General features: G+C 34.0%; 1 protein-coding gene and 1 pseudogene across 1 annotated transcript; both read left to right on the top strand.

Annotated features, from left to right (window-relative positions):
* Window positions 1-2598: 2598 nt before the first annotated feature.
* Window positions 2599-7800, top strand: LOC142544486 (double-strand break repair protein MRE11-like; annotated as a pseudogene).
* Window positions 7801-16974: 9174 nt separating this feature from the next.
* LOC142547725 (GDP-mannose 3,5-epimerase) lies at window positions 16975-21500 on the top strand. Its single transcript, XM_075656143.1, is given in 8 exon segments — window positions 16975-17113; window positions 18196-18606; window positions 19044-19097; window positions 19099-19138; window positions 19221-19350; window positions 19454-19586; window positions 19991-20198; window positions 21203-21500. Coding segments are annotated over 8 exon segments (1149 nt in total). The 5' UTR covers window positions 16975-17096; the 3' UTR covers window positions 21359-21500.

Here is a 21500-nt window from a genome sequence, read left to right as displayed (position 1 = left end):
TCGATTTCTTCTTCAAGCTTATCTGGGAAGGGTTGTAAGGAGGGTGAGTATTTGGGAATACTCAGCAAGTGGGGGCGTATCGAGCACAATAAAACAACATGCACAAATTTCGAAAGAAAACACATGACTTACATAATATTTTTCGTATCACATGAATAAACACTTACCAAGCACTGCGACTCATCTACTTTCTATGGTTTACTGACGTCAGTCCCTAGTTTTTACTCCTCTAAGGGGACGAGGCCGTATAGCGGTTATATCCCCCACCGCGTAAGGGTACGTCATGGTTGGGATTCCCACTCATATTCAGTCGATTCCTCACATTGGTTAAAACCGTATGACCAATACACGAAAGGACTAGAAACAAAATTGTACTCGACCGTGTTGTTAAACCAAAAACCGAAAATTTCTTATGCATAAAACCGAGATTTTAATTTTAAAATCAAGCCCACTTACAGTGTTTGGATGCTAAAAACGTAGGTGCTTGGCTTCTCGAAGTGGATCGTTCCTTGCTCTTCACTCGGCGGCACTTCGGCTTGGCTTTCTAGGACGGATTTTGAGCAGAACTTGGCTAGCGAATGCTGCTGAAATTTTGAGATATGCAGCAAGGGAATTTCGAGATTTTGACTTGAGGAATGGCTAGGTTTGATGTAGTATTTATAGGGGAGGATGCTGGGTCTAAACTTGGTACTCAAATCATACCAAAATTTGCTCCAAATCTCTCAATATTTGACTCCAATATTCTTGCCATTATTTCGAAATTTAGCTACCTAAGTTGGGAGATTTATACTCTAATCCAATGCTCTTGATTAATTCGAAAATTTGGTTGCTAGGTTATGGGATTTGCTTCCAATTTCCTTGTGGCTTATTCTAGCATAGGCACCACAATCTTTATGCACAATATTTAGTGGAAATTTCGAAAATTACCAAGTCCATGCATTGATTCCTCTAGCCTTGGATGATTTCTACCAAATCTTGTAAATCCTCTTGCATATTTTCGAAATATGCATGCCTTCATATGAATATTGTTGACTTGATAAAAATATCCAACAAATAATTTCCAAGGTGCACAACTTATTATATCATTTATTTTTATACAAAAATCAAGTCCTACAAATTTCCTTACAATATTAATTATAAAGTTGGAAGAAAATTCGGTTCTCACAAGTTATTCTTCCTCATGTATGTAAGACTGCAAATTTGTGTGTTTCTTTGGAATTCTTGCGATAGAAAAAGGATTTTCCTTCTTCTTCGCAGCTTTCTTTGTTTGAATTTGCCCAACGTCACTGCACAAATGGGAGACTTAAATATTAGAAAATTTCACCATCGAGAAACAACTTACCAAAGCTCACCGATTTACCGTTGCTCTTGTAACTATTTGACCACTTGATTGATTGTAGAGTTTCATCGTCTTCGATTTTGCCCTAGATGGCTTTTTTTTTTAAGTTATCAAATGAGTTTTTACGATTATAGAAATGGGAGAAAGAATGGCATAACAAGTAGTATTTACTATTTATAATGTACATTTTAGTGATTTGACACTAAGATATAATCCTAGAAGCCGCGCAACACCAGCAAGAAATATAAAATCAAATTAAGCATGCTGAAATATCATAACATCTTTTATTCTGGTGAATTGCTCAAAGAACAATCCAAAATGTATAGTAAATGCCTAACTGGTATTCTGGTAAATTGCTCAAAGAACAATCCAAAATCTCCAATCCTCTTTCATCCATCTCCGAGACAAGATCCTCAGCTTCAGAAACCATTTGCCTTATTGAGAATGCATAAAGGAGGGTTCGATAAGTGACAGCATCTGGTTCAAGAGAAGCATCTTTCATTTTCTTCAAATAGATCGATGCCATATTGATGTCATCGTGCTTAGCATAAAGGGAGATGAGAATGTTGAATGTTCGAGTATCAGGAGAGCAGTTAACCTCCTCCATTTTCTTTATCAGCGAGGCAACTTCCCCTAGATGACCATTATTACCATACATGTGTATCACAGTATTGAAAGTCACCGTGGTGGGCACAATCTCTTCTTTGAGCATTCTTTCAAAAGTCTCACTTGCTTCTTGGAGTTTCCCACCTTTTCCATAAGTGTCGATCAAGGTATTATACGTATACACACTCAAACAAACATTTGCCCTCGAATCACCATTAGCACCACGTTTGCTCCTCGATGTAACACTTCTACGCTCATCCACCACCCGCTCACTGACCGACCATTTCTTGAAAAACTCCTCAGCTGTCTCAAACTCCCCTGCCTTTTTATACATTTGAACCACAGTCCTCATGGTCACTTCATCTGGCTCCATTCTACGTTCCTTCATCAATTCCAAATACTTGATTGCTTCCTCCCTGAGCCCACCTTTGCTATACACATCAATCCAAGTTCCATAAGTTGAATTTATTGGCTGGATCCCCCTCTCTACCATTTCGCCCCACAACCTCTCAACCTCACACCACTGCCGCGCTTTCCCAAGAATCCTAAGCATTATGTTGTAATGAATGACGTTCACTTCATAACATCCTTTCCCTTTAAACCACTCGAAAATCTCCATAGCCCTTTCCCACTGCAACTGCTCTTTCAAAAATATGCTCCTTTCTTTGTTGGTCAAGTTCATTGCCCAAGGCTTTAATGCCTCGTCCAAGTCCTCAACAACCTCCAGAGCTTCCAACATCGCAGGAATACACACCCCATATCTCCTCCATTTCGTAGAACATTTGGCACACACTTTGTCCTCCACTCCCCTTAACCCACCTAAGCCACCATTTTTCGCTCAGGTAAATTACCTGAACATTTGATATCCAGGTTTGTTTAAGAAATGCTATAAACGAGCACTTTCTGCCTCGATTTTTGGACTTTATTGTATGGGGACATGAGCATGAATGCCTCGTTGATCCTCAGGTTCTGAACTCTCAAGGCATTTTCATTGGTTTTACCTGTTGCTACTTGGTTAAAGAATCCGATTGAGTGTGTTTTTGATGACAGGAAGTCCCGGGCATGGGTTTCCACATTACTCAACCTGGTTCATCTGTAGCAACTTCGCTCATTGACGGTGTGTCCTTCTTCTAGAGGTTAAGGTTGTTATTGACCTGAGTTTTTTCTTCTCATTAAATAATTTTGCATGTGCTTGCTTTTATATTCCATACTTTTATTTTTTATTTTTTTAGTTTTGATTTTGTAAATTTGATTTCATTACCAGGGGAATCAATATCGACCAACCAAGATACCTCTCAATTCAGTGAGGCCTTTTGAATATACAGAGGTAGAGACATTTTTATGTGTTCCACAAGTGGATGAATTTCCATTGAGGTACTCAATTTAACATACAGGTAGTATTAAAGGATGAACCCGATATTGATGCGAACGATCAGAATTCTATCCTAGAATATTTGGATAACGTGGTAAGGGCTTCACATTTGTCCATGTTCTTTTTATCCTATCAGATAAACAAAATCAGACAAGTTACCTCTTCTGCATTTGTTGCATTGTTGGTTCATCGATACCATGCTACCTTTTTCAGTGAGGCCTTTTCATTCTTTTGAGATTGTGTTATTTCTGCAGGTCAGAAATCTGATCGATAAATCTAGTCAAAAGGCTATCAACAAAGCAGAGCTCAAGCTTCCTTTAGTTAGAGTAAAGGTGAAATGTTATATTCTTTTTGGATTTTTTTGGCCTTTTCCGCATGGTCCATCCTTTCCTAATTGTTGGTCTAGACAACATTTGTATTTTTACAAACCTTTCTTGTGATTGTGTAGGTAGACTACTCTGGGTTCATGACGATAAACCCACAAAAAGATTTGGTCAAAAATATGTCGGGAAGGTGTGTATAACATTTAGCCAACCCACCACACACCCAAAATGTTCCATGAATGATGAATTGTATGGTTTTTCTACGATATATAGGTTGCAAATCCTCAAGATATCCTTATATTTTCCAAAGCATCAAGAAGAGGTCGAGCTGAAGGTAAATGATACGTCTCATTAAACTCTTTGATGTTTTCATTTTTATTCAGCTGCAAGGCTGTTTTCTAGTTTCCTTATGGAAAATTTGTTCTCATATTGCATCATAACATTTACTAATTCCTAAAGAAAGATTGTTTCTCATAAAAACACCCCTAATGAAAATTATATAATTCAATTTGCTCAAAGTTCTTTGTTTTTTTATCCCCTTGAATTGAGCTTGATAGATTGCAAAGGTTCATTGCTTTGACCATTGGCCTATGAGAAGTGTCACTACACGAATTAAGCATGTTTGTCAATATGTTATACTCAATCTTTAGATCAAATTCAATTATCAAGGTAAAAAGTAGATTCAGATTGTTCATCCGCTTCCATAACACAAAAAACCACCAATGGTGACCACTTCCAATGATCCCTTCTGTTCGGTCAATATGCTGCTTGTATATGCCACAAATCGGCTGTTGAAGCTAACATAAAATTCTCTAGTGAAGTTAATAAAAGACATGACTGGTTTTTGTGATTGATGACATGATTGCATTGGTTGGAAGGGAGATAAGAGGAATTGGATGAATAAAGAGATTCAGAAAAAAAATTCAGTGAGTAGACAAGAGCTCTGATATCATGTAGAGTGTAGAAATCTGATACTTTTAATTGTGTTTTGAAAATTTAGACACTTGAGTTATATGGACATTTGTCATCTAACAAAATATCCTAACCAAATATACATCTCAAACAGTTTCCCATTTTAAATTAATTTTTGACAAGAGCTGGAAAATCTAGTTTTTCCTTTTGATTTATACCCGCCTTTTTCTTTTCAACTATTTTGATAAATGGTAACTATGTAATTCTGTGCCCTAGATAAAATTGATGATTCTGAACGGCTTCGACCACAAGAGCTGAATCAACAGAACATTGAAGCCTTAGTTGCCGAGAGTAATCTGGTAATAGATTGAATCTTATCCCTTCTTTTTCTTTTTTTTATACTTTCAAATCAAATCCTCAGTTGGATCCAGAACATTGAAACCAAACTTGATCCAATGATTACTGTCAAAAGTTTTTATACTTGAAAAGGGTTTTTAAAAAATTAAGATTAAGAATATGGCTCGGCTCCAACACCGTTTGTGTTGTTTATTTCCATTCGCTCCCATTTAATACAATGACAGTAAATATATTACTCTCGGTGTTTATGTTATGTGCTTTTTGTGGTCTTTTATCTGGACCCACTTTCACCATATAATTTTTCAGAAAATGGAGATACTCCCTGTCAGTGACTTGGACGTTGCATTACACAATTTTGTCAACAAAGATGATAAAATGGCCTTTTATTCCTGTTTGCAATATAACCTTGAAGAAACTCGCGTAAGTGCTGTATCTTTATTCTCAATTTGTCTGGTGACATTCCTGCTTGTTGTGTAGTAGTACAATTATTATCATTTCCATCAATTTTGGTTGTTTGGTTAGTAGTTGTTTTAATCGCAACAATTAACCAATGATGTAAAATTTTGCCTTTGACAGAATAGAATTGCCGGGGATTCGGATATTCAAAAGTTTGAAGAGGAAGACATAGTTGTCAAAGTTGGAGAATGTTTAGAGGCAAGAATATTATTTGGATATCCCCTTACATTTTTCTTGTCAGCTCTTGGTTCCAGCAATTCTTATCACCATGTCCTTGAATTTGTATCCCTCTCTGAAAATGTGTGCAAGCACATATGTAATATAATCAAAGCCTACATGATAGAGCATAGGCCAGTAAACTCTTGTTTAGAGTATAATATAGGTTATTTTATTTTTCCGCACACTATTCTCCCTCCATTGTGCTATTACAAATGTTATGACACCTTTTGAATTGTAATTATTCTCTAGTTGAACTGGGTCCTTTTCATTTGGACACAATTATTTGCAGGAACGTGTGAAAGAAAGAGCTTCAAAAACAGAAGGCCAACAACAGTTCACATTTAGCGGCCAGTATGCTTATATCCTATTGCCTAGTGCGAAATAAGATTCTTATAAGATGTAGGCTAGGCTATCTATTTATATTTTGTTACTTGGTCGATTCCATCAGAACCTTACAAACACAAAGAGTAATGTAGGACGTGAAGCTGCCTTCAGCGATGACGAGGATGCCACTCTATTTGCTGGCACAAAGTCTACCAGGAAAGGAAAGAAAGATCTGTCACAAACTTTTAGGACCTCTCACGACTCATCAGAAGCTGGTAAAACTATTGCCAGAGGAAGGGGAAGAGGTAGAGGCAGGGCTTCCAGTACATTAAAGCAAACAACATTAGACGCAGCCCTGAGTTTACGTCCTTCACGAAGGTCAGTTTTATGTTCTAGAGTCTAGAGACTGCCTTTTGATTTGTTCTGTTTTAATCATGAAAATCTGTGAGGAATTTCTACATGATATTTATTTCCCTAGATCTGCATCAACTGTTACATCAGCTTCGGTTCAGAGTTTGGCTGATGATGAGGACATCGTAGACTCAGATTCAAATGACGAAACTGACAAATTTGACTCAAAAGATATTGATGGTAGTTCGGTATGGACAAACTCTCAAGTTATTTCTCTAACTGTAAGTTTTTTTGCTTTTACTTGTTGTTTGATTCTGGGTCATAATTTGTATGTTTGAGGGATGATGCTCTACCTCTCCAAGGCAAGGGAAGAAAAAAGCTACTTCAAGGAGAAGGGGTAGAGGATCTGCCACAGCCTCTAAGAGGGGAAGAAAATCAGATAACTCTTCTGCTTCTCTTCAAAGATTGCTTACTAGTAGAGACGACAACGACGACGACGACGAAATAGTGAAAAAACTTAGTACACCTCAACCTCGGGTAATTGATATATACTACTTTGAATGGAACACTCGTGTTTCTCGATTTCTTTGCTCATGTTTCTTTACTATGGTTTACAAGTCGAAAAAATGGAAACTAGTGCTATTCCGAGTATGACATGCCCGCGTTCCTCTGCCCTCTTAGATATGTGTATTTATTATAGATCTCACAAGTGCAATTGAATATATGGATCTTAATTTGCTTATTTTTTATTGACAAATTAATTAAGATTGTGCTTGAATTTATGAATTTCATTTGGAGGGTGGAGAGATTTGATTTGGGAAAATTTTTAGGATGAATTTCAAATGAGACTTATCTCACTATTGAAATTGCACGAGTTCGATATGGAGTTTACCTTGAATTTCACTTTATGTTTTATTCATCAAAACAAGATAAGAAATTTGAAATTCATCATTTCAAATCCATCGAAGCACAACTTGAGAAAGAGTTCAAACGGTGATTACTCAAAAGAAACAAGTGCGCTAAATCTTTGGTTTTTGGGAGACCTGGCATCCCGAAATGGAATCCCACGAGTCATTTCTTGGAGTTTAACCCCAGTGTGACTGACTCTGTACTTCTGATTTTTTTTCCAACATGTATATGTGGATCATATAGAAATTTATAAATTTAAGCCTCCGGAGTTTTATTATTATTGCTATGACTTTTTAATTTTATTTTTTTTGTTTGTGTAGGTGACAAGAAACTATGGCGCTTTAAGAAGAAGGTAGCTAACTTTCCCTGAGATATCCCAGATGGACGCAACTACGTGAATCCATGTGAGTCGAGAATCATTACAATGAGCTGGCGTAGCTTTAATGTGATATATATTGGTGTAAATGATCGTGGTTCAAAATTCAAAGGGCACTCTTCCTATATTTCTATTGCAACAATTAATGTTGGGTATTACTTGGAATTTTTTTGGAGGTTATCGTCATCGCTACTATTTTTTGTATTATGACCAAAGCATGACTCGTTGATTCTGTTACCTGATTACTTTATATAGTTTAATTTATATACGTAAGATGTGAGGATTGAGACTGTCGTTGCCTGAGTTAGTATCGCCATTTCCCGCGACGGAGTTTGGCATTAATGTATTAGATTTAGAAGTAAATTCAAAGGATCTCATATTGTACGATTAAATTTTAAAACAATTTTATATTTTCATCCAAACAATTTACGAGGTAAAAAATGTTAAAGTTATATTTAGATGTATGAATTTGGAGTTAGGAGTTTCAAGTTTATAATAATAAATCTATAATTTTGTTTAGATAAATTTATTTTAAATCTCGATTAGATTTTTTTTTTGAGTTATTATCATGAATTTCAAATTTATATTATTATGGAGATATTATAAATTATTTTTGAATATTTTTTTAAGTTTAAATTATCTAATCCGAATACAACCAATATTTGGGTAAAGGTGTGGACTTGCACTATTTAAACCATATTTTAATTTACTCAAAAGGGGGGCCATATTATTCAACTTGGGCGGGCAAATATATCCGAATTGAACCCGCATATATTAACGTGCAGGCTATAACCACGTCCTCTTTCAGGTCTGAGTGGTGGTTAATCGATATATCCGAATTGAACCCGCATATATTAACCTGCGGCTATACCACGTCCTCTTTCAGGTTTCTTGAGTGGTGGTTAATCGCGTCGGTCGCTGGAGGCAAACGGTGGGCACCCCGTACCTTTGTTATAGCTCAATATCAGGTAGACATCATCAGCTACAATCATTAAAGATTAATTATTTTAGCATGAATTATGAAGTTCGCGGTTGATGCAGCGTTTAAATTGCTGTTTTTTGTTGTATTTCAAAAAGGGATTTAGTTTGTTTTAGTAATCTAGGGTTGAATTGAGTATGAACAAGTTTTCTTCAGATTTTAGAAGATTTAAACCTACGTAAATTTTAACGTCCCAAATAGCGGCCGGTAGTCCAACCCTAGAAAAGTTTCGTATTTCGTGTGTAATTTACCTGAGCGAAAAGTGGTTCTCAAGTAACTTACCTGAACATTTGATGTCATCAAAGACATCATCTTGAGTTCGTAAACTGGCCCCAAAGCCACCGTTTTCTCAGCTCTACTGCGTGGGTTTCCCGCAAAACCATTCTTGGAAATTTTCCCAACACTTGGACACTTCAAAACTTGTTTCCGCTGCTCCTCATTGATCTGATCATTGGATTTCTTGAAGGGTGGAGTGACTGAAGCTCCCACGCTTGGTGTTGTGGCCTTTATGGAATTAAATATGTGAAAACAGTTGGCGTCTGAATGCTGAAACTTAGCTAACATGGTGGATTTTCGGAACACGGAGATAAATTCACAGAGCTGAAAGCCAAACGAATTCAACGGAGAATGAAGGAATTTATTTATATTACCTTGAAATCCATCAAAAAAATTTCACATAAAAGAATCTATCAAATTATAATTTGTTATTATACAAATCATTTACAAATTTTAAAACAAAAGAAGATAATTTTATTCCCAAAAAATATGCCAACCTTATATTTTAATAGCCGTTAAATTTTTTTATGAATAACAATTAATCTGTTCTAAAATTTTCGAATAAATAAATTTGTAAATAATCTATGAGCAGTCATTTAATTATACCAATTTTCGCGTATCGAACCACTCAATATGTTGAGACTGGAATGAGGAAGCGGTGCGTTGTCATTTTCCTTCATTTGAAGCTGAGTTTGTTCTTGATATCTTGTTAAGTTAACATATTTTGGATGATATAAGATATTGAAAATGGGAGCTAAAGGTCTATGTTAGGTTAAATCTGGATATCTTCTTGAAACTGATTGTTACGATACTTTGGATTCGCAAATTTCTTACTCATTGGAATCATGTGGAAATATATTTTGAAACTTCGTATTTCCCAAAAGGTTCGAATATTGTTTTAGCGTGCAATTCATGATTTTATTCGTATTGAATTGAATTTGTAGAAACATCTTCATGTGAGTGGATGTTGTATGCTTTGTGGAGCCCAATAAACATCTACGAGTCATTGTTTAATTTTCCGACCCTTGGTGCACAAGGTACGGAAAGAGTACTGATATCTAGTCATGTTTAAAGAAGTGTAGTAAATCGTCTTTTATTGATTGTGCTCTATCGTTGAGGGATATCGTGTCAAAGACTGAGTTTAAGTTTTGACAGAGTGAGTTTTATGTGATACGCGCTTGGGCTATATGGAAAGAGCTATGCCGATTCAAACATGAGCATCATAAGCAACGATTTTCGATCAAGGTTGATTGGGTGCGGTCTTACTTGGATGAATTTCGGAAAGCCACAAATCTAAGTGTGATTATAGATCTGGATAATCATCAACTCATAGAGAAAATGTGGATAAACCTCCAGTGAGATGTTTTAGACTTGATCTGGATGCATGGTATAATGAGTTAAGTCACTACTTTAGTGTGGGTGTTGTGATTCGAGATCATCTTGGCTCGGTTTTTGTTGCTTCGGCTAGAGGTATTCGTCATTTAGGATCGGTTTTGCTGCAGAATTGAGTGCTATATATCATGGTATGTTGCTTCCTCCTCAAGGTGAGTTTAATCTAGTTCGAGTTTGTTTGGATTCTTCCTTAGCTGTCCAAGCAGTGACCTCAAAATCTAAGCTCTAAAAGTAATTCTGTTTTGAATATTTTAGCTCTCTTAGCACATGATATGTTTGGTAGTTTTGTCATGTCGGTAGAAATGCGAACAAATTGGTACACCGCCTTGTGCAATTTGCCTTATCTAATCTTCCACCTATAGATTTATGCGATTCTGAAAAAAAACATTGTTTGTTTATAACTATGTTTTTTTATAAACTATTATTTAAATTTTACAAAGAAATCAAGTTGATTTACAAATTATAATTTATTATTTTAAAATATACTATAACAAATTTCAAATTAAAAAATTAGCCCTCATATTTTTATAAGATTTATCCAATACACTGGACTAAAGTTTTTTCCGTGTTATACTAGGAATAGCACTTAACAAAATAATGTTTAGGAGTAAAATGATAGAAAGTGTTTTATTGTACACTATTGGTGCGTATGCTGTTACCTAAAGTTTTTTTCAATTTTCTACTCAAATTGCTTAAAAATAAGAATGATAATTAAAACAATATTTACCTAAATGGGATCATGAATAATATTATAATAAATTGAGATAATAATAACATATCTATTTTAACTTGGATAATAAAATTTAAGTCAAATACGAGAAGTTATGTGCAGGTGATAATCAATAATATCATAAAATAAAAAACATAAAATACTTAAAATATTCAAATAAAAGCAAAATAAAAAGCAACTATATAAATACAACTTATTGGATAACAAATGAAAGTCCTCCATCTCTCATTCACAAATTCACAATCCCTCCCACATTTAAACTCACCGAGTGAACAGACCTATCCAAAGTACGCATTTTTTCCTCTCTTTTCCTCCGGCCTTGGTATATGCTTCCGCCATTAACTTCTTTATGCTTTCTTTCTACATTTTTGGCGATTTCCCGTGCATTCGGAGATACTCAGAAGCTAATTATTTTTTTGTGTTCATTGTCTACTTTAATCAAGTTGGGTTTTTGTTTCAATCTTTTCTGAGTTTCTGATAATATTATTGAAGAAAAACTTAATGAACTAAGAAACCTGAAAATTATTATTTTGTTAAAACTTAGAAGATTTTGTAAGGTAGGGTTTTTCGAAAATTGATCTTGACTTTGCAGTATATAGGGATACAACTATATTTGGGTTCTCTTTTCTGCTACGGAATGGGTGTTTCTGCAGTTGCTTAACTGAACAGTGAACTGGAAGATTTTTTATCTTGATGTATGGAGTCCATGGAATGCCCAACCGAAACTGTGTAATTTAAGAGCAAAATTGAAATGTTATGCATTTGATTGCTGAAGGTTTTTTTCCTTTCTAATTGGCCTTTTCATGTATACCTCCATTTAAATGAGAAAATTTGAATCATGATCATGATGAACAATTTGTTGCATTTTACATACGCATTTTTTCCTCTCTTTTCCTCTGGACTTGGTGTATGCTTCCGCCACTAACTTCTTTATACTTTCTTTCTACATTTTTGGCGATTTCCTGGGCATTCGGAGATGCGCGATTTCCTGTGCATTCTGAAATAGAACTCCTAGAGAAGGGAAATTTTTCTGTTAGCTGTTTTTTTGTTGGGACTTGAATCAGCCTTTTGAATTGTATCAGCTTCGTGAGGGTTATAAATAAGGGCCTAAAAATGCATAGAAGTTTTAGATTATAAAGTTTTAGGGGTGGGAATGGGGCAAAACTTGTTTCTTTTCTTAAAAATTCTTACCATGGAAGTTGAGAGGGTAGGCAACTGTGTTGCCTGCTGCAAGTTTACCTTTTTCAGTTTCTAGGTTCTTGGTGTTTCTTTGGGTATGGACTTGCATTGCTTGCAAAAGTGTGTATCGACAATGATAATGCAATTTGATGAAATTAGTATGATTATTAGTTTGTTAGGAGTCCTTACTAGCGATATATGCATGTAATGTTTGTTATATTTGGAATTAATAGAAATAAGAATTATTAGTTTGTTTCTTTCCCCTGGCTCCTCTCCTGTCTCTTGGTTCTCTGTGTTCTTCCTCCCTTTCCCCCCGTCTCTGCTAATTGTATTCTTGCTTGAATTCTTGGAGTCAAACACTACTTGAAGCAGCATATTCGAATTGTATCAAAATTGAACAAAAATTGTAGCTTTAGCATAAATGAAGCTACTTGCTCTACATTTAAAGAGCGAAACTGCCAGATGGTTCATGGTAGTTGAATTTCAGATAAAATATGACTGATGTTCTACTTGGCTTCTGAAAAGTTTGCAACAAACGTGGTAGGAAGACTTTTATGGTTTCTAGCATAAATGATTTAGCTTGCTCTGTATAAAGAGTACAAAATAGATTGAATATCAGGAACATTTTACATTCGACTGGGAAATTCAAGGAGTATTGGATAGAAATAGTTTGGTGCTTTTTAGCAAACAAAAATAGCTTTCTGTATCTGGAAAACATGATGGTGTTGCCCACTATAACGATCTGAAGCTAATCGAATATAGTTTTCAATTTGAGGAAATAATCTTCGTGCCACTTTTTTTTGAGTTATTATTATTCTTTACCATGTAGTTTTAGTGAAGGTTATATTGTTGTATGTATAAGCAAACATGGGAGAAAGGTGTTTTGCATTTGTCCTATGAGCGTCACAATAGGACATATTCATTTTCTACCTCCATCACTGTATAAAGCAAAAAATGTAGCTTTCGAATGAGATTCTCTAGAAATGTAACTTTGAAACAATGGTTCTCGTATAGTCTTGCTAAAAATGTATACGTTAATCATCCTCTATATTCAGATTCTTGGTCTATTTCACATCAGAATAATGAAATCTGCAGAGAGCAAATAAACAGAAAGAAAATCAAAGCATACTAATAAGAAAAACAAAACCAACACAACAAGCAGCGCAAAATGAGTTCTTTAGCTAATGAAAAAACCGTACACGAATATACCCACAAAAATTCAATAAAATCTAGATATAATACGAATTTTTCCACCCAAAAAACATAATTTTTTTTGCTACAAATGACTCCCAAGTACCTCAAAATTAGACAAAATTTGTACAACCCAGAAAAAATCTTCACCCAGAAAACATATAAATCAAAACCCAAAAGAAAAAAGATATACATCAGCAAAACGAAGCAGAAACATCTCGAACAATATTCAAGACAAGACAATGAATCGACGCATTCACTTATTATTATTCTCGAACATATAAAAAAGTAAAGAAAAAGAGATTAAGATTCAATCACCTCGAGTTTTGATTCTTGGAAATTTTGTATGAGCAAATATGCAATAGCGATCTCTGCTCAATTTCTTGTGCTCTATATAAGTAGTGGCTTGTGCGGTCCTTGAATAACTTGATTGCTAAAAAATTTTATCTTTTTTTTCCAATTTCTAAGGACAGCAATTTGCATGTACAATCCCTTCGCAATTTTTTTTCAGTTTTTACTAACGACATTAATATACTAGACGTGTTTTATTTGTACTCGAATGTTTCTTGTCGATTAGCATTTCTCCACGTTTTTTTTATGTGTAATAAATGTATTTTCTTCCGATTAATTTTTAAGGAATTTGAAATCATATTCGTTAATAATCCTAAGTATTTTTTTACCATTATTATTTCAAAAAAATGTGAAATAAACTGCCTCAAACATGTAAAAATATTTTAGATAAAAAAAAAACAGCCAAAATGCTTAGCCCCTTTGTCAATTAGATGCTCGAACTTCATAAATCGTTGGATATTCATGTTATTCACGTTTTTTTTAATAATAGAATGATTTCTAACATTCATTTAAATTTAGCTACCAAAATAGTTTCAAATATCATAAAAATAATTTTTATTTTTGGATTTTGAATCGAAGAGATGATGTGTTCGTTCGCATTTTTATTGATAAACCACAATATTTAGTTAATATTATAGAGTAAATGATAACAATAATTTCGACAAATATGGAAATCAAGCTTATAATAATTTTTGGTTTTTTGATACGTCCATTTTTTTGTATGACACACCTATGTTTTCCCAATATTTTCACAATCATCATTTTCCACCCTTTTGGTGATTATAATAATTAAAATAATGTTAAAGTTACAACAAATATATCATACAACGATATTTACAATTATATCGTTAGATTTTATATTAAATGTATCATGAGATTTTGATGAATAGAATTTTTGTATTGAATTTTTTGTGTTGTATAAATTTTATTGTATATGTAACATTACTCGAATCATTATTGTCATACATTATTGTCGTATCATTTCTAACAAGTTAGAAAATTATCTTTATTCCATAAACTAATTATAAAATTTGACCTGAATTAAAATGATATTTATGTCAAACCCCCCATTTTACCTTTGACATTTTTATAATTACGATTTTTTTACCCTTTTTAAAATTTTAATTTAATGATTATTATTATCATATCGTCTCTAAAAAATTATACTACTATCTATATTTACTAAACTAATTTTACGAAATCAAAAAAAAATTAAAAATATTGATTATATAAACACACAACGCTTACATAAAAAATTAATAATAATAATAATAGTGTTGTTTTTTGACTTACTGATCAAATATATCAAATGAATTATTGATCGTAGCAGTTACATTTTACTGCTACACCATGAGATTCTTTCAGTTCTTTACTAGCTCTATTTGCAATATATAAAATAACTAAACCAAGAAGTCCCGTTTCCTTTAAAAAATTTTGTTAAAATTGAATTTCTATCTTCGTCCCAAATTTGAAACTTTTTTAATTTAATGTGTGCGTATCTTTCTTACCGGGAAAAACTCTGAATAACTCGAGCATGGTTAAATTTTATACATTTACTATCGTCATATGAAATGGGGCTTTTGTCTGTGGCTTAGAATGTATATAACACCAAAGTTTCAAATTTGGACGATGTTAGAAATTCAATTTTAACAAAATTTTCTCACTGTATGAAGTAAATGAAACGGGACTTCTGGGTTTAGTTATTTTATATATTGCAAATGGAGCAAGAACTCAAAACATCTCATGGTGTACCAGTAAAATGTAACTGCTATGATCAATGATTCATTTGATATATTTGATCAGTAAATCAAAATGCTAGTATTATATGATTGTAGTTTTATGTCTTCTGATATAATATTCAAAATCGAAACTGTAACCGTATCTCCATCTTGATTTGAGAATTTGTCGTTATTATTTTGCAATATCTCAATAAGATCCAAATATTTTAGTGCACTGTCCTTCTTGGAGCCATTAAGTACTAGATTAACAAACATATCCAAAATCTAATCTTGTCATAGATGAGCTCTACAAGATCCCCACATGATAATTCATCCATCATAACAAATTATGCATCCGACCATATTTTCATAAAAATTTAAATTTTTATTCGATACTAGCACTCTTATAGTTGATACATTGTGGTTTGGTACAAAGAAGGAACCAATGACATACATCTTATATTTTTGTCAGTACACGTCCACATTGAACCATCTCCACACGAAAATAACAACACTATTATTATTATTATCAATTTTTCGTATACGCGTTGTGTGTTTATATAATCAATATTTTTAATTTTTTGATTTTGTAAAATTTTGCAATTAGTTTAGTAAATATAGATAGTTGTGTCATTTTTTAGAGATGATATGATAATCATAATCATTAAAATTTTAAAAAGGATAAAAAAATAGTAATTATAAATGTGTCAAGGGTAAAATAGGGGTTTGACATATATACCATTTTTGTTCGGTAAATTTAATTAGTTTCTGGAATAAAGATAATTTTCTAACTTGTTAAAAATGATATAACAATAATTATTAGAGTAATTCTGCATGTACAACTAAATTTATACAACAATTCTTACAACACAAAAATTCTATTTATCAAAATCTTATGATACATTCAATACAAAATCCCATTGTACGGTGTATTTGTTGTAACTTTAGCATTATTCTAACTATTATAATTTCCAAAACTGTAGAAAATGGTGATTATGAAAATATTGGGAATTTGACATAGGTGTGTCTTACCAAAAAATGGATGTATCAAAAAGACAAATTACTATAAGCTTGATTTCCATGTGTCAAAATTATTGTTATCACATACTCTATAATATCGACTAAATATTGTGGTTTATCAATAAAAATGCGAACGACCGCATATCATCTAATCTCTTCGATTCAAAATCCAAAAATAGAAACTATTTTTTATGATATTTGATACCTTTTTGGTAACTTAATTTAAATGAATGTTAAAAATCATTCCATTACGAAAAACATGAATATCCAATGATTTATGAAGTTCGAGCATCTAATTGACAAAGGGCTAAGCATTTTGGTTGTTTTTTTTAATCTAAAATATTTTTACAAGTTTGATGCAGTTTATTTCACGTTTTTTTGGAAATAATAATCGTAAAAAATACTTAGGATTGTTAACGAATATGCTTTCAAATTCCATAAATAGCAATTGGAAGAAAATACATTTATTACATAAAAACGAAGAAGAAATAAAATGTGGAGAAATATTAATCGGCAAGAAACATTCGTGTACAAATAAGACTCGTCTAATATATTAATGGCGTTAGTATAAAATTGGATGTCCTTAGAAATTGGAAAAAAAGACAAGTTTTTAGCAATCAAGTTATTCAAGGACCGCACAAGCCACTACTTATATATAGCGCAAAAATTGAGCGGAGATCTATTGGTTGTTGCATATTTGCTCATACAAAATTTCCATGAATCGAAACTCGAGGTGATTGAATCTTAATCTCTTTTTTGTTTGTTTGTTTGTGAATAATAATAAGTGAATGCGTCGATTCATTAGCTTTTCTTGAATATTGTTCGAGATGTTTCTTCTTCGTTGTGCTGATGTATATCTTTTTTCTTTTGGGTTTTGATTTATATGTTTTTTGGGGTGAGGATTTTTTCTGGGTTGTACAAATTTTGTCTAATTTTGAGGTACTTGGGAGGCATTTTTAGCAAAAAAAAAAAAAACTTTCTGTTTTTTTGGGTGGAAAAATTGTATTATAACAAGATATTATTGAATTTTTGTGGGTATGTTCAAGTACGGTTTCTTCATTAGCTTTGAACTCATTTTGCGCTGCTTGTTGTGTTAGTTTTGTTTTTCTTATTAGTATGCTTTGATTTTCTTTCTGTTTATTTGCTCTCTGCAGATTTCATTACTCTGATGTGAAATAGGCCAAGAATCTGAATTTAGAGGATGAGTGACGTATACATTTTTAGTAATACTATACCAGAAAGCATTGTTCAAAGTTACATTTCTAGAGAATCTCATTCGAAAGCTACATTTTTTTGCTTTATGCAGTGTTGGAGGTAGAAAATGAATATGGATGGCGAAAGAATGAATCAGATTTTTTTTCCCATGATTTGGAAAGCAAAATATCATTATATATTTATATACGAGCGCAATAAGGAAAAATGTATATGTGCATGGTAAATTATTAATGGGAGGTGATTGTTCCTGATGGAGTTCATTCTCTGTCATTGGCTTGGTTTTACTTGAATTACGAATAATAATGAATTTGCGGAAAGAAAAAACAAACGACAAGAAGGGAAGAAACTTGCATTTTTACTTAACTAATGTGTGGAGGTTGATTTCAGTTGGAGGGAGGCTGAGGTTACATTTTTACTTATTTTTTCTACAGTATGTACGAGAAAGAATGAGATTTCACATGCTTGTTGCTTTTAATTTTGTCCCCAGTATCCATGTTTGGTTCCGTTATTGTTGCTTGATATCTTTCTTTGTAATTTCGTATTGAACTTTTTCACTTAGTTGTATTACCTGCTTTTTTAATTCCCCCCTTTTGATCTCAGAATGGGCACCACTGGCGAAAGCAATTATGGAGCATACACATATGAAAATCTTGAGAGGGAGCCTTATTGGCCTTCAGAAAGTCTCCGAATTTCCATCACCGGAGCTGGCGGGTTCATTGCTTCGCATATCGCAAGACGTTTGAAAAATGAGGGTCATTATATTATAGCTTCAGATTGGAAGAAAAACGAACATATGACTGAGGACATGTTCTGCGATGAATTCCATCTTGTCGATCTGAGGGTGATGGATAACTGTCTGAAAGTTACCAAAGGAGTTGATCATGTATTTAATCTTGCTGCTGATATGGGAGGAATGGGATTCATTCAGTCAAATCACTCGGTTATCATGTACAATAATACGATGATCAGCTTTAATATGATTGAGGCCGCAAGGATCAATGGAGTTAAGAGGTCATAATTTTGTGTTATCCTGCTTTTAAAACTGTGGATTTGATTTGCACATTGAATCTTGAATTTAATGCTCGACAATTATGTAGAATTCTTCTTCCACGCATGATGTACACGGTTCACACTTGCTTTTCATCTTTTATAATTTAATTTTTAAAAGATTATATATACAGTAGTAAGTTTCAAGCATATGTTGGTAACTCAAATGAGTTCATCACAATTGAAGAAACAAGGGACATTGAATCTTAGTTCTTTTTTCCTGTTTCGGAACTTTGGACGCCATCCAATATTTTTCTTGCGTGGTAGAGGACTACGAAACGGACAATAACAATTTTTCCCATTATACCCGTCCATTGTTGAGTTAAGTTCATCATTGAAATTGTGGAAATATGACACATGTAGACAACAAAATCTGATTTTGATTATCTTCTTCGATGTAGGTTTTTCTACGCCTCTAGTGCATGCATATATCCAGAATTTAAGCAACTGGATACCAACTGTGAGCTTGAAGGAATCTGATGCCTGGCCTGCCGAGGTTTCTTCTCGTTCAAGTTATTTTATGTTATTATAGAAAATTTCCATTGTACCAATGAGTTGTGTTTTTGCTTCCTTTTTAGCCACAAGATGCTTATGGGCTAGAGAAGCTTGCATCGGAGGAAATTTGTAAACACTACAACAAGGACTTCGGAATTGAGTGCCGCATAGGAAGGTTTCATAACATTTATGGTCCTTTTGGAACATGGAAAGGTTAAACTCAGATGATTTTGTGATCAAGGGATTTTGATTGTTTCCTTCATAAATAAATAAATAAATATTGGCGAGTTGGTTTAACTTTTCACTATCACCACAGGTGGGAGGGAGAAAGCACCTGCTGCTTTCTGTAGGAAGGCCATTACATCTACTGATAAATTTGAGATGTGGGGTGATGGGCTACAAACTCGATCTTTTACGTTCATTGACGAATGTGTTGAGGGTGTTTTGAGGTAAGTTACAAATAAATAATGCATATAAATGCGATCTTTTAGTTGCTATAAGAGCTTATTTCAATCTGAAGTTATCTGAGTTCAATGCTAACTTGTAGTGTAAGCATTGTAGGGTTTTACGCGTATTATTGTACGTAGAATGGTCCTGCCGTCACTGCTTATGTTTGAATGATGGCTCTAATATTAGGACCAAGTATTTGAAAATATTGACCATTGGTCTCAAAATAGCTATACTCAGCGTTGTTTAGGTGATATGAATACAAAAACACTTGTTTCTGAAACAAATTTCGTGAAGCTTGCCTTTTAAAATGCTTTTCTCAAACAGAAGCAGAGCTAGTTTTATGTTTGAGTATGATCTGATAAATGTACTTGCAATTCTGGAATGAACTGCTATATAACTGTAGATTGACTAAGTCCGACTTCCGGGAGCCAGTAAACATAGGAAGCGATGAGATGGTGAGCATGAATGAGATGGCTGAAATGGTCCTAAGCTTTGACAACAAGAAGCTTCCCATCCATAATATTCCAGGACCGGAGGGCGTCCGTGGTCGAAACTCGGACAACACTCTAATAAAGGAGAAGCTTGGTTGGGCTCCTTCTATGAAACTAAAGGTCCATTCTTCAATCTTTCTCTATTTGATTTTACGAGAACATATACATTCTATTACGGCACAATCCACACTCCAAGAAATAAAAAAGCATCATAACGATTCTATGGAAAAAAAGCTCAGCTGGGCAATTGTATTCAATAGAAATAGTAAGATGTTTACAAGGATAAGGACCAATTCTTCACTCGAAGAATGGCCCCTAGAGTAATACTCCTCCCGGAATAAGGTTCTCTCTCCCCTAGTGTCTACCCGTGGTACGTTTGAGACCTCCCCTCTTACCCCCTTTCCGGATCCTCCTAGCGTAGACTTTTTTAATGTGGGTTGGTTTACAACTATTCGTGTTGTTTTGTACCTCTTGTACTTGGCCCCATCCTCTAGAATCTCCCAGGCCTAGACCCTTAACACAATCATATCCTCTGCTACATTTGTTTTTATCTTTCATGGTACATTAATATGCGTTGAAGCTATGGTAACCGTAGATATAAAATGAGTGCTTTGATATTAAAAGGACGCATGAGACCGGCAGATCCTCTGTTACATTTCTTGTTACATGTCGCCATATGTCAGACACAGTGCATCCAACTAATGTGACATGGAATACCTAGAGATCAAGATGGACATTTCATTGTTTGTGCATCCTTTTTCCTCAGTAAATCAGCTTTGATTGTATAAGAGAACATAAACCCATCAAATCCCTCGTTACGTTTCTCGGTACAGCTTCTTGTAAGTTGTGCACTTGTCTTTTGTTCGAACTAATGTGACATCTCACATATAACGTATAATGTACCAGATGATCGAGACTGACTTGTAAGTCGTTGCTTACGTCCCTTTTCGTTTTGTAAATTCACTTTGATGTAGCTGGTACACAAAAGCCTACCACATCCTCATTTACATTCTTGCATCCGATGTTGAATTATACGCGTGGCATACATCCTAACTAATTTAACAGTTGTATTTGAAATTCATGAGTTGTATCTTATGTCCTTTTTGCTGCAAATGTATATGTAGGATGGACTGAGAATCACGTATACGTGGATCAAAGAACAAATCGAGAAAGAAAAAGCCAAGGGCGTCGATTTGTCCACCTACGGTTCATCAAAAGTCGTTGGAACACAAGCTCCGGTTCAACTTGGTTCACTTCGTGCTGCTGATGGCAAAGAATGAAGCACGTATTGATTTCCCTGTATTTGCTTCTATATCTTTTGCAAATTCTTTACGATTACGTATATCACGTGTTATTACTTAATGATTTCTGATCGTTGTCATTTGGACGGTGAACACATAATAGAGTTTTATATTTCCTAAA

Source organism: Primulina tabacum, chromosome 5, assembly GCF_025594145.1.
Source record: "Primulina tabacum isolate GXHZ01 chromosome 5, ASM2559414v2, whole genome shotgun sequence".
In the NCBI taxonomy this organism is placed as follows: Eukaryota; Viridiplantae; Streptophyta; class Magnoliopsida; order Lamiales; family Gesneriaceae; genus Primulina; species Primulina tabacum.
Note: the sequence above shows the minus strand (reverse complement) of the source record. Positions and strands in the feature narration are given on the sequence as shown.